Source organism: Protopterus annectens, chromosome 9.part0 (genome assembly GCF_019279795.1).
Source record: "Protopterus annectens isolate FY-2018-M chromosome 9.part0, PAN1.0, whole genome shotgun sequence".
NCBI lineage: Eukaryota > Metazoa > Chordata > Ceratodontiformes > Protopteridae > Protopterus > Protopterus annectens.
The window spans coordinates 633,975,730-633,988,827 of record NC_056743.1 but is presented as its reverse complement, the minus strand read 5'-3'; the positions used below and the strand labels follow the sequence as shown (position 1 = coordinate 633,988,827).

The window sequence follows — 13,098 nt, the reverse complement described above, 5'->3', positions numbered from 1 at the left end:
TGGGACAGGAATGTGATGTAAAAGAAATTAAGCAGGAGGGAACATATAAATATTTGTGACTTGAAGGATCGACAATAAAACGTGAAGAAAACTTTGTAAGGAATATTTTAGAAGACTAAAATTAATGCTGAAAACAGCCCTGACATCTAGAAGCAAAGTCCAAGCTATAAACCAGTTTGCTCTTCCTGTTTTAACTTACAGTTTTGGGGTGATTGACTGGCCTCAAAAGGTATTGGATCAGTTGGACAGGAAAACATGAAAAATACTTCACGCTTATCAAGTGATTTATAAAAATAACTATATACCAACATTGTATTTTCCCATTCTGAAGGAGTTATGGGGCTCCTCAAAATTGATTACATGTATAGATCTGCAGTCGTAGGACTGCATACATACTGCTAACCTCACAAGACCCAAATGTAGTGAAGGTTTTAAAACATGAGGTGAACAAATCTGAGATGACTTCCCTCTTAGTTTAGCAGAAGCATATCAGTGCCAAGCAAGAATGGAAATCAAACCATAGACAAAAATCAGGCAGCAACTGCATGTGCCAAAAAACACAAGAAAGAATATAAGGTGATGAATCAGATGAGAAGGCAAGAAATGTGGAAAAGGTATAAATATAGTTACAAGTACATAAATCTCCTGGAACAACCTCATGCCGATCCAGATCTGACTTGGGAGTGGTTAAGGAGAGGCGAATTTAAACCAAAAGAAAAAAGGTTAATATTGGTGGCCCAGGATAGTGGACTACATACACTTTGGTTTACAAAGTCCATTGAGCATGTAGAAACAGAGAAATACAAGTTTTATAGGTTCATTGGTAGGTACTAGGCTATCGGCCCTAGCCTAGCCAAAAAGATACGCTAGCTTTCACCACCCAAGAAAATTATTTTCCTGTGCCCCTGTCGAGCAGAGCCACAGAGGTGATCCCAGGGTGAATTTCCTATTTTCCATTCAATCATCAAGATTTTTCTTGAGTGCTAATGAGGAGCTTTGTTTGATATAGATAGGTAGTTTGTTCCAGAGTATGGGAAGTCTCTGGGACAGGAATCTATCCCTCCAGCATGTTCTATTTATTGTGGTGACAAGGTTTAGGTCCCTAAAGTGTGTAGCTCGGCGGGATTGTGATTTTTTTTAAGTGGAGCATGTCCAACAGCTCTGGGTTTGACATAGCTTTGTATGTTAGGCAGAGATCGCCTCAGAGTAGGTGATACGCGATGGAGTAAAGCTGGAGTTTTTGGTCTGCATAGGGCATCTGTTTGAGGCCGGTAATCCTCTTTGAGAGGTATTTCTGCGGCCTTTCCAGTTGTTATAGATGTATTGAGGCACATATCAAAAGGGGCGTTTTACTCTATAATGGGTCTGAGTGACAAGTAGAGGGGAACAATGACCTCTTTTTTTCTTGGATGAGAAACCTTTTGTGATGAGGTGTGCCACGTATAAGGATTTCCTGACTACTGTGGTGATGTGATGATCAAAGGAGAGACTACTGTCCACCTGCATCCCAAGGTCTCTTATCACACTTTCGGTGTTAAGTAGACTACCACCTATGTGGTAGCTCATGGGTACAGAGTTTTTACCAAAGGGGATGTCAGTGCATGTTTTGGCATTGAGCTTGAGGCCATGGTTTGACACCAGGCATCTGTCTCAGTGAGGCCCTTTTGTAGGGCGTCCACATCTTTAGGAGTTTCAGTTATGGCTCCTAGTTTGCAGTAATCTGCGAACTTCATCAGCCAAAGACCTTCTGTGCTAGCCTGTACTTCAGAAAAGTAGATACCAAACTGGAGAGGACCCAGGACTGAACCCTGTGGTACTCCACTTGTCACTGATCTGAAGTCGGATTTGGAGTCTGCTACTTTCATAGTGTGGGTTCTGTCAGTGAGCCAGTTGGCAACCCATCTTATGACATAGGGATTTATACCTAGTTTAGTGAGTTTATCTATAATTCCAGAGTAGGGGATGGTGTCAAAAGCCTTGGCGAGATCTAGATAGGCTGTGTGAACCACCTTACCCTCATCTACGGCTTTGGTGATTGCTTCAAAGAAGTCAGTCAGGTTTAGGAGACATGATCTGCCTTTTACAAACCCAAACTGGGTGGGGTTCAGAGTTTGGAGATTACCAATGTCTTTGTTTATAAGTTCCATGATGATACGTTCCATGGCCTTGCAGACCAGACTCGTTAGGCTAATGGGGCGGTAGTTCCCGGGGTCCGTGGTGGCTCCCCCTTTGTGGAGTGGGATAACCGTCGCTGTGCGCCATTCAGAGGGTTCAAAGCCTGAGGTGAGGCTATGATTTAACATGGTGCTTAGATGGGGTGCCAGTTCATTCTGTAGTTCATGTAGAACACAGCCTGGGATGATGTCAGGTCCCATAGATGCTGTTTTCTTGGCTTTGGAAAGTGTTTTTTACCTGTGCAGCTGTGATTACAGGAACTTTGCATTCTTCCGGTATAGAGATGGGCCCTTTAGGGGGTGGATGTGGGGTAAAGTTAGCACTGAACCTATCTGCCAGGATGTTGGCGAGATCAATTGGTTCTGTATATTTAGTGCCATTGTGCTGTAACTCAGAGCAGATCTGAGTGTTGCTATTGAGATTCTTGACATAGCTATAGAATGCTTTGTGGTTGTCTTTAGAATCAGTGGTGATTTTGTTTTCATAACTAGCTTTGGAGGATTTTATGCGGGATCTCAGCTTCTTACTGAGGCTGACCAGGGAGTTCTACCAGTCATGGAATTTTACTCATCCTTGCAACAGTTTCGTTCTCCTGTTGTAGAGTTTGTTTATGGCAGGGGACCACCAGATTGGCTTCCTTTTTTTGGAGGATAGCATCTTGGTTCTGTTAGAGATAGCACGATCCATGCACTCATGTAAGTGCTTTTAAAATGCATTTGTGTTGTAAAACAGAAATGGAATAAATTTGTTGCTGGGTGTGATACATAATGGCAGATGGCCTGTATACTGAAAGGTATAATAATGTGGCAAGACTGTTGCATTGGAGATATTGCAAACATTGCAATATTGAAATAACTGAAAAACTTTGGAAACGTGAGCCACAAAGCATTATAGAAAATGATGAAGTTTAAATCACAGATGATTACCCATTACCAACAGTTTAAAAATAGATTCAATAAAACCAGATATACAGTAATCCATGAAAAGAAGTCAAAAGTAGCCTTGATCATTGAAATTGCTACACCCAGTGATTACACAAAGGCATAAAGTACCAGGATTTGCAGGCAGAAAAGAGGGCAGTCTGGAAGAAGGATATCCAAAGCATCCCAAAATTAGAAGGAGCAGTGGGCCTCATAAGAAGGAATTTACAATAGTTTTTCGATATGCTACCGATACAGGCAGTTCTTTATGAATTGCAGGAGGAGTCATTTAGGGTCACTTTGCTGGCTAACATCAAAGATTGAAACAATGCTAATTTCATGAACTTTAGTCATACTTTGACTTAGGAATGGGGTCCATTCCCATCATGGTTTTGGAAACCCAAAAGTGTTGGAGAAATCAAACCGTGAGTAGAAAGTTATTTCATTATGCTAATTTTTTTTTGTTCTGGAAGAATTGGACAGAATACTTAGTTTGATAATTGTATGATAGTGCTTCACAGTTGGATCTACACTGCCTGATAATTTAAAAATGAAGTGTGTGAGTGCTCGCACGCGCGTGTGAGTGAGAGTGCACGTGTGTGTTCGCATGTGTGTGTCCAGCATGATGATGTATTGGTTAGGCCTTTGTCTGTGATGCTTGGGACACTAGAAGGGACATTGAGATGGTCATTGACAGAGCATGTAATGATGGCATTCCTTCTGTGTGACATGAAAGGGGGAAAAGACTGCCATGGAACTCTAGTGACATAACACAGGACATAAAAGTTGAGAACTTTAAGGAGACAGAGCAGGCTTCTGCCATCATTGGATTGTGACTGGACTGTGCACTCGGCTGATAATACCAGGTATGTGGAGTTTGAGACCCGCATAATCATTTTTTTTTTTTTTTTTTTGGTAGTGCAGAGGAGTAAAGCTGTGAACTGTTTTCAAGCTACTTCCTGTGGTCCAGAGTTTGATTCTCTCAGCTTCAGTCTGTCTTAGAGACTGAGACTGTTACCTTAGACAGTGCTCTACAGGAACTGGGAAATTGGGCTAGGCTCCTCAGTGGTCTACTGGACTGCATTTGACTAACTGCATTTTGGTGAAAACCCTTTCACTTTTGTGTCTTTATCATCAGCTGTCTTTTTTTGTATTATACTACAGACTGTCGCATGTAAAGGGAGTAATGAGTAGCCTCAGAGGAGGAGGTGGTGTGGAGTCGTACAGCAGTCATGTCTTGGCTGTTCTCCTTGGGATGGGAATTAAAGAAAAAAGTGTTTGTAAATTTTTCTGTATTGGTACTTTACAAACTCCCGCAGTACTTTGCATAAAATATAAAAACAAGCTGTGTGGGTATTTTAATAGCTCTCCTTTTGTACACTTTCCTGTTAATGCAAAACTGAAAAAAAAATAGGGTGAGACAGCATATAAACGTGTCTTGCTTGTAATTTGAGATACAGTGAGATGTATAGTGGCCCACCTGAAGTGGCAGGCAGACTTCAGTTCAGTGTCTTGAGCATAGACCATGAGAAATGCCTAACACTTGTAGTAAGGAACTTGAAGCCAGATCAGAATGGAATCTAATCTGAACTTGTCATAAGGGGCCATGCCTGGCATTAAGCTATATTACTGCAGAAACATTTGTCATGCAAACACTTCAGTAGTGATGACACTTGGCTGGAATTTTGAGTTTTGGAATGGTTAAACTTAGTTCATTCTGACTGTACTGTATGTAGTTTGAATCTGACTGTAGGCAGACATTTCAAAGTGCCTATACAGGTACAAAGAGAATCCTTTCTCTCTCTGAGTATGTGGAAGACTCCCTTGCTTAAATATTAGGTGTGTGTATATGTTGCAAGATTGGTCTCACTGGTGATGACTATGAATTGTTTGTGTTGTTTGTTCACACGTTTAAAGTGGTGCTGCTATTGATGTGTAAAACAGTGATGTGCTTAGGTTCCCTGCTTATAGTTTTCTCTCCTCAATCAGTGATTTGTGACAGAAGAGTACCAGTAAGAGTGAAAGGGAAGGTCTAACGAGGGTAGTGAGACTAGCTATGTTATATGGGTTGGAGACAGTGGCATTGACAAAAAGGCAGGAGTCCGAGCTTGACGTGGCAGAGCTGAAGATGTTAAGATTTTCACTGGGTGTGACGAGGATGGACAGGATTGGGAATAAGTATATTAGAGGGTCAGCCCAGGTTGGAAGGTTTGGAGACAAAGCCAGAGAGGCAAGATTATGTTGGTTTTGACATGTACTGAGGAGGGATGCAGAGTATATTGGGAAAAAAGATGCTAAGGATGAAGCTGCCAGGTAACAGGAAAAGAGGAAGGCCTAAGATAAGGTTTATGGATGTGGTGAGAGAGGACATGCAGGTGGTTGGTGTGATGGAGCAAGATGCAGAGGACAGGAAGAAATTTAAACAGTTGATCCGCTGTGGCGACCCCTAACTGGAGCAGCCGAAAGAAGAGGAAGAAGAAGTTTTTTCTCCTCAGGCCTGCATCACCCCTCTAGCCGATCTACTCACCAGTTGGAACTTTGAGTCCTGCAGTGGTAGGACATCTAGAGGGCTCATACTACTAAGACATCAGTAGTGATCTTGCCAACCACTGCTTTCAGAAAAATGTTCACTGTTTGGAATACAACCACATAAATCTGTGATTTGGAGGGCAGGCTTGCCAGGACTACACACATCTCACCTTCATTCGTGCATATTAGATATAACTCATTGAATAACAGTTCTTAATTTTATTTAATAAAAATTCAGTTCTCTTTGCTGTAAGAATCTGTTATTCTTTCATTGTTGGTCTTATGTTAACTTTTCCAAGTTTTCCTGTTTTGTTCACGTTAGAGTGGCATTCTTCTTTCAGATTGATTGTAGGTGTATATTTTGTGTGTGTGTGTGTGTGTGTGTGTGTGTGTGTGTGTGTGTGTGTGTGTGTGTGTGTGTGTGTGTGTGTGTGTGTTTTGGGATTGCAGTCAGCACAAGTGACAAGACTCAGATTTGTGTCTGTCAGTTGTGCTGACTGCAGTGACATCCTGTTCAAAATGAACTTTAATGCTTTGTGCCTACTGGGCATCCTTTTAATGATAAAGCAGATTATTGGAGATTGGATGGATGTCACATTTTGGGGATTGGCACAATGGTTACGGTGTTTACCTCACAGGCACAAGGGTATAGGGTTTGTTTTTCCCCTGGGGGGGGGGGATTAGTTATGTTTAAAATGACCTGCAAGAGGAGCTAGCATAGTACTTGCCTATGAACCATTTGTGAGATCAAAGGTTAAGAGCTTTGCCTGTATTAATGATGTGGTAAAGCATTATGAGAAGTAGGAAATCTTTAAAACTCGTTATGTCTGAGAAAAGAACTGGAGGGACTAACCATTATATATGCACATGAAAGAAATGGGATGACATTGAAAGACCGGTCAGAGGGGGCCTTCTGTAAAGTGAGAGTTGCACAAGTCTTGGATATCTGTGCATTTTGCAAAATAGTCTTTTGAAAATGTAATCTTATGAAGTTTACTTTACTGTTCTTTCCAGCTGTGAGGATCAGGATTACATTCATTAGACACATAAGCAGACGTTGATAAATAGTGATTTAGCTTAGAGGCTGAGGAGTAAGTAGTGCATGAACGTGGTATGTAAAGAACATTGTGTTTGGTTCCTGCATATGTCACTTTCATACTGGTTGAGCATCAAAATCAATTCAACAATATAAAGTTCCTATTTATTACTGAAAACCCAAACCTAGTTTTTGCTTAGTGGACTTTTTCTGTTTTACCTGTGAGTAGAATTAGTTGCAAAAAAACAGAAGCTATTAACCTGTTCCTTCCAGAAGTAGAAAACTGGAACAGTGTCAAAACTGGAAACACTCCCTTCTCAACTTAAACAAGCAAGTAAGACTCCTAGATGAAGTCCTCCAAAGCTAACTACGAATCCAAATTAGCTTCCCTAACTAAGGATAACCACAAGGCGTTCTTTAGTTAACATCCATAACCTCAAAGGTAAGCCCCAGATTTGCATTAAACTTGTAGTTAATGGTACTACATATACAGAACCTGTGGATATAGCAAATCTGCGAACTGACAGGTTCAGTGAAAACTTCACTCCCCTGCCACTGCCACATATACCCCAAGGCATCCCTAACACCTGTCCCCCACCTAACATATCTGAGAAGCAGGTCTTAAATGCCCTCTCAATGGCCAAAAACACAGCCTCTAAGGGACCAGACAACATCCCAGGCTGTGTTCTACATGGGTTAAAACAGGAATCAGCATCACCATTGGGAATGCTTTTCAATCACAGCCAAAGCACTGGCTTTATCCCAGCAGAATGGAAAACTACTACTGTCATCCCTTTACACAAAGGGGGTTCATCCATGGACCCTGGGAACTATAGACCCATTAGCCTGACCAGCCTTATTTGCAAGGCCGTGGAATGAGTAATCATAGACCTTAACAAAGTTTTAGGAAATCTCCAAATGCTTGACCCCACCCAGTTTGGCTTTGTCAAGGGAGATCATGTCTGTTAAACTTGGTGGACTTCTTTGAGGCAGTCACCAAAGCCCTAGACAAAGGCAACTCTCTACATACAGCCTACCTAGATTTAGCCAAGGCCTTTGACACAATCTCCCACTCAGATGTCATTGATAAACTTGCCCAGCTAGGTATCAACCCATATATTTTCAGGTGGGTTGCAAACTGGATCACTCATACGGCCAGAATAGGGTGCTCCACCTCCTCCAGCAGACTTGCAACCAGTGGTGTTCCACAGGGATTGGTTCTGGGACCCCTGCTGTTCAGAATATGCTTCTCCGAAGTACAGGCTAAAACTAAAGGAGTGTGTATGACAAAATTTGCTGATGAATGCAAACTGGGAGCAATCACTGAAACCTATAGCAGTGTCAACATCCTGCAAGAAATTCTTATGCAGACTAAGGATTTGTGTCAGTCGTGGATTAAACTTTATGCAAAAAAATGCATTATCATCCCCTTCAACAAGGGTGATGTTCCTGCAAACTACCACATCAGTAGCAATACCCTAAGCACACAGTCAGTGATGAGAAATCTGGGCACACAGGTTGACAGCAGCCTTAACTTTGATCACCATGTCTCCATAGTGGTAAGAAGGGCATTTTATTTTGCTCATCTCATAATTAATGGCATTGCCTCCAGAAAAAGAGGTTGTAACCCCACCTTACTCTTCCTTCATCAGACTACAGTGCTCCCTTTGGTATGTTCCTTTCCAAACATCTGCAGCAGTTGGAAAGACCACAAAGTTCCTCACAAAGAAAATTTGGGGTCTTCAAGATCTGTCTTATGCAGACAGATTGAAATCATTGTCACTTTACTCTGTGTCATACAACCTGCCCAGAAGTGACCTGTGCCTTGCATACAGAGCAATCTCTGATCCAGCTTTAATGGAAGTGCTACACATTCGCATGTCTAATGGCACACGGGTCACTCGCTCAAAGGACCTTAACCCGGTATGTGATATCAACAGAACTTGCTGGAAAGACAGGTTTATCTCACAAATTTGCCCCACGTCTGGAACAAGCTTCCCATTCATGTTAAAGCCCTTCATTGGCCCTATTTGTGTAATTTGGACAATTGGATGGGTAACTGGAAATTCACCCCGGGGGTTCCACCTGTGTACCTCTTGGACAGGGGCAGTAGGTGCTGATTTTAGTGACTGCTTGAACCAGGCACCCTTGGGAACACTGGTTGAACTTGGCTAGGCTTGTAAGGACCCTGGAGCCATTAACCTAGTAACCTCCTATGATCTTATGAACAGTCACTTATAACTTGTTTAACATGTTCTTATTTAAGAACCAAACTATATCTTTGTGGGTCTTTGTATACCTTTTTGGTGGGAAGGAATTTCTAAACTCTCACACAAAGCAGGTTGTTGGTAACAGGTATGACATATATCTGGTAAATCCAGTCTGGCTGATGTTGCAAGAGGGTCCAGGATTTGCAAGAAGTTGTGGTATGGTATAAGGATAGCAACATACTCTGTGCATAGAGTATATGGAAGTTTGTTTCACATGATCTCTTGAGCCCATAAGCACAGAAGATACCTTAAACAGATTGATTGCTATTAAATAAAGACTCCATACTTAAGATCAGGCCACTATTATTAATGTTATGCTAAATGGGAGTTACAAGAATATCTGATAATTGTATTTTAGTTGTATAGTATGGGCACAGGATGATTGGTATGCACTTTGAGTTATCATGGGAGCCTGATGCACAAAGAATTGAGTAAAATCGTATTCTTAATCAGGGGATAATGTGAAAGAAAAAAAAAATGAAGCTTGTGTGTTGTTATTGTAACTCGTCATTTTGAGAAACAAGTTCTGTTTCACAGCTGTGGGCAGGGTAGTACTGTCAATGGTTTCCCTATATTTGTTTTCAGCAGTGAATATTCACTAATGTCACCAATGCATGATTCCAGTCCTTGTTTAAGACAGACATTTAAGTTGAAGCTTGGCACCAGACACATTAAGACAAATGCTTGAGTACATGTTCTAATGTGAGCATGCTTATGTAACTGTGTAGCACCAGTTAGTGGAACTGTGTCCATAGTGTTGACGGTAGTGATGAAGGAAGACACTAGAAGCTAAAGTTCACTGAAACCATGAACTGTGCCCATACATGAGTGATTCTCTGCCCATGTCACCAGATACAAATTTTGTCTCTCTCTCTCAGTATTTGGGATTACAGGCTACCGGTAGATTGCATGAAATATTGAAAGTTGTAGTGTTGTTGAATGCATGATCAGAAGCATTGATGTGTCCCACTTTTATAATGTGAATTGTACAGTGTGAGAAGTGGGTTAAGGATGTGCACAGTGAATTGATAGATCAGAAATCTTGTCCACTTTTGTAATGTGAATTGTACAGTGTAAGAGATGGGTTAAGGATGTGCACAGTAATTTGAAAGAACCCACTGAACTTTTTCATGTTGCAGGTTACAGATGTTCTAATGCTACTTCCTCGGATGCATCCTTTTCCTCCACATCTGAAATCTTCCTTTTTGCTCTGTTGATGCTCCTGCACTTGTTTGTGTACTTGGAGCCCTGTGAAAACAGATAGTACCTATTTATTTCTTAAACATATCTTCGAGCAAGCCAAACCTTGGATACTGTATGCAATTCTGGAGGCGTTGCATGGAAAAAGTCAGCAGACTGCTGGAAGGGGTTCAGAGGAAGGCCACCAGAAAGGTGGGATTAATAGAACAGAAAAAATATACAGCTAGGCAGTAGAAGAATAATTTGAGACCAGTCATGCCACTGAAGTGTGATGGGGTTGTCCTTCATAGGAAAGGCACCGGCAGCAGATTGTAAAGGGCTGACAGCTCCCAGGATCTCCACAAGTACATCTTCACAGTGTGTTGCGAGCCCATAGATGGCGGAGAGAAAATCAACAGAGGTGTTCCAAAGGGCATGGCACATGTGGACAAAGCTGAGGGGAAATAGTAATAAACTGGAGGTAGAATGTTAAATGTATTTAATGGACAGACCACATAAAATATCTCCTTCTGCTGCCAGGTATATTAACTATGAGTAATTTTTTGTCATGGAATACACAACCTGTTCATTTTGTCTTGCACCTCAGTGAACTACTTGGAAGAAAAAGACTGCATTCTTTAAGCTGTTATGTTAGTCCCAGTTGTACTGTTTCTGAATTCATTTTACAAGCATTTTAAGTATGTGATTTTTGCTGCTTTGGCTTTCTTCTAATTTTTTGTGAACACTGTGTAACATTTGGAAGAAGACTTGTGTTAATTAAGGCGACTCTCTGCTTTTCTTTCCTAGTTTTTCAAGCTGGATGTCTACAACAGTGATGGTTCCCCTCTCACTGTAGATCAAATACACATGCAGTTACTGAAGGTTCGAAGCCATTCCTGGAAAACTGACAAGGAGCCCTTAGGAGTACTAACCAGTGACCACCGCAACACCTGGGGCCAGGCTTACAACACCCTCATGAAAGGTACAATATGGAAGACATCTTCATCTTAGTTCTCAAAGCCAGCCTTTTCTCTCTATAGTGCTGTCAAGGGGTGAGACTATTGCCTGTTCAAACTGTGATAGTGCAGACAGCTTCGTTGTAAGCGGAATACTGTGAATTTGGAAGAATGTCAGCCCTTATGTTCCAACTGTAAAAACTAGGACTTGGAATAGTTAAGTAAGGTTTGACAGTCCTAGGTCATCTGCATAGTGTTATGACTAGCTTTGCCCTCTTCCCTTATTCTCTAGGAAAGTAGTCAACGAAAATAAAATAAGTTTTCAGTGCCATTTGTACTATGGCTTGCAGTTGGTACAGTCATTGGAAGGCCATGGCTCACTTTACAGTGGGTATTAAATATTTACATTGTATAATGTGCCTCAAGTTTCAAACTAGGAGTATACTAACTTTCAGCCTTTGGTGTAGATATTAGACCATATCACATGATTTACTTTAAGTGTTTATATCCATTAATGATTGTGGGATCAATAGAGGGAGCAGAACATTGTCTCATAAACGTATTCAACCATGCAGTCTACAGGATGGTGTGTGAGGGAGAGCTGAGAGGTTGCAAGTCTTGAAAATGAGCACAGTGTAGAGGAATGCATAAAATGCCTTAGTAAGTAACAGACTGAAGAAGAAGCTGATAGCTAAGATACAGTTTTAAACCGCAGTGCGAGAAATGGTGGATGAAAGGGAAAACTAAGAAGGTAAGTTTGATGTGTGGAGCAGGAAAAAGTACTCTGTACCATTAATGGGGATCAGAATGAAGTAGTACCTTGGGAAGGAAAGAGCAGCTGTCATGATAGGTTGAAAGTAAACTCCTATTTTGAAAGAATATCAGTGGAAAGGGACTGCCTGAATATCTCTGAGAATGGGTGACAAGTGGCTCAACTAATACGTAGTATACATGGGAATCTTCACCAGATAGTACTTGTAATTGTTGAAGGACAGTAGCATCACCAAGGCATAATTAGAATTTTCTTTATTTACTTATTTGAAATTTGTTACTTGGGTAGTCTCAGTAAACCATTAGCAAGTTTTCAGGGGAGACTCAAGGGTAAAGTCCCCACATAGAACTTGCACAAATTCATAAATGCCACAAAAAGATAACAAAAGTTTTAGGACATAAACAGTCAGTTATGTAGGCAATACATTAAATATGTAGATAATCGTACACTGCCCATGAGAGTCCACAAATTATATGAAATATTTAAGACAAGCTGAGTCCATTTAGTAAGTATTCTACATTAATATACTGAACAGTAACATCACAATGCTGTATGTTTGCATATAATAGCCACAGCATCCCTAATATAGTATCCTACACGCAGAATATATGCATTACGTAACCTTAATGAAACACCACTACAGAAAGTGGAAGACCATGGCAGTATTATTTATTTAGTGTGGAGTTATAGTGATCAGGGATACACTTCGCATAGTTAAGCAAAGCCTGTCAGTGTTCATTATTAAATGTAGAAGAGCTTGCTTAGAAACTAATACTGTTCTCATGGTGATTATCACCTCTGTTTGCGATGTTAAGATTAAGTAATGTTCTCCCAAATGATGGAAGGCATATGTGGCTTCTGAGTGGCTAAGGGATGGGAGGAGTATGCCTCTGTGGCTGTGAAGGAACTTTGCATGATCCTAGTTGGTGAGCTGGCTCTAGGTTTTCAGATTGGGAGCAATAGTCTGAATTGCTGTAAGCCTGAAAGCTTCTACCTAAATGAGACTAATTGATTTGCTGGATGAGAGGGAGTTGGACTGCAGACACTGTAATTTAAATGGATTGGTACTGAGTAGGAGGCGTACTCTTTTCTGGACCAGTAGTCAACATGCTTTTTTTGCTTGAAATGTTTTATTGAAATGTAAATATGATGCAGAGAAGTTACAACAATGCAAATATGAGTTTACAAATTCATATCTTTTGATTTTCATAGATAAAATAACTGAGTAAATACTTCAAAATACTACAGAAGAGAAAGAGAA

At 40.9% G+C, this 13,098-nt stretch overlaps 1 protein-coding gene across 1 annotated transcript in view; it reads left to right on the top strand.

The window, feature by feature from the left end:
* LOC122811389 (carnitine O-acetyltransferase-like) overlaps window positions 1-13,098 on the top strand; it is a 297,871-nt gene that overhangs the window by 110,375 nt on the left and 174,398 nt on the right. The window contains exon 6 of the mRNA XM_044083201.1: window positions 10,917-11,091. Coding sequence (XP_043939136.1) covers window positions 10,917-11,091 — 175 coding nt within the window. The remainder of the gene's footprint in view (window positions 1-10,916; window positions 11,092-13,098) is intronic.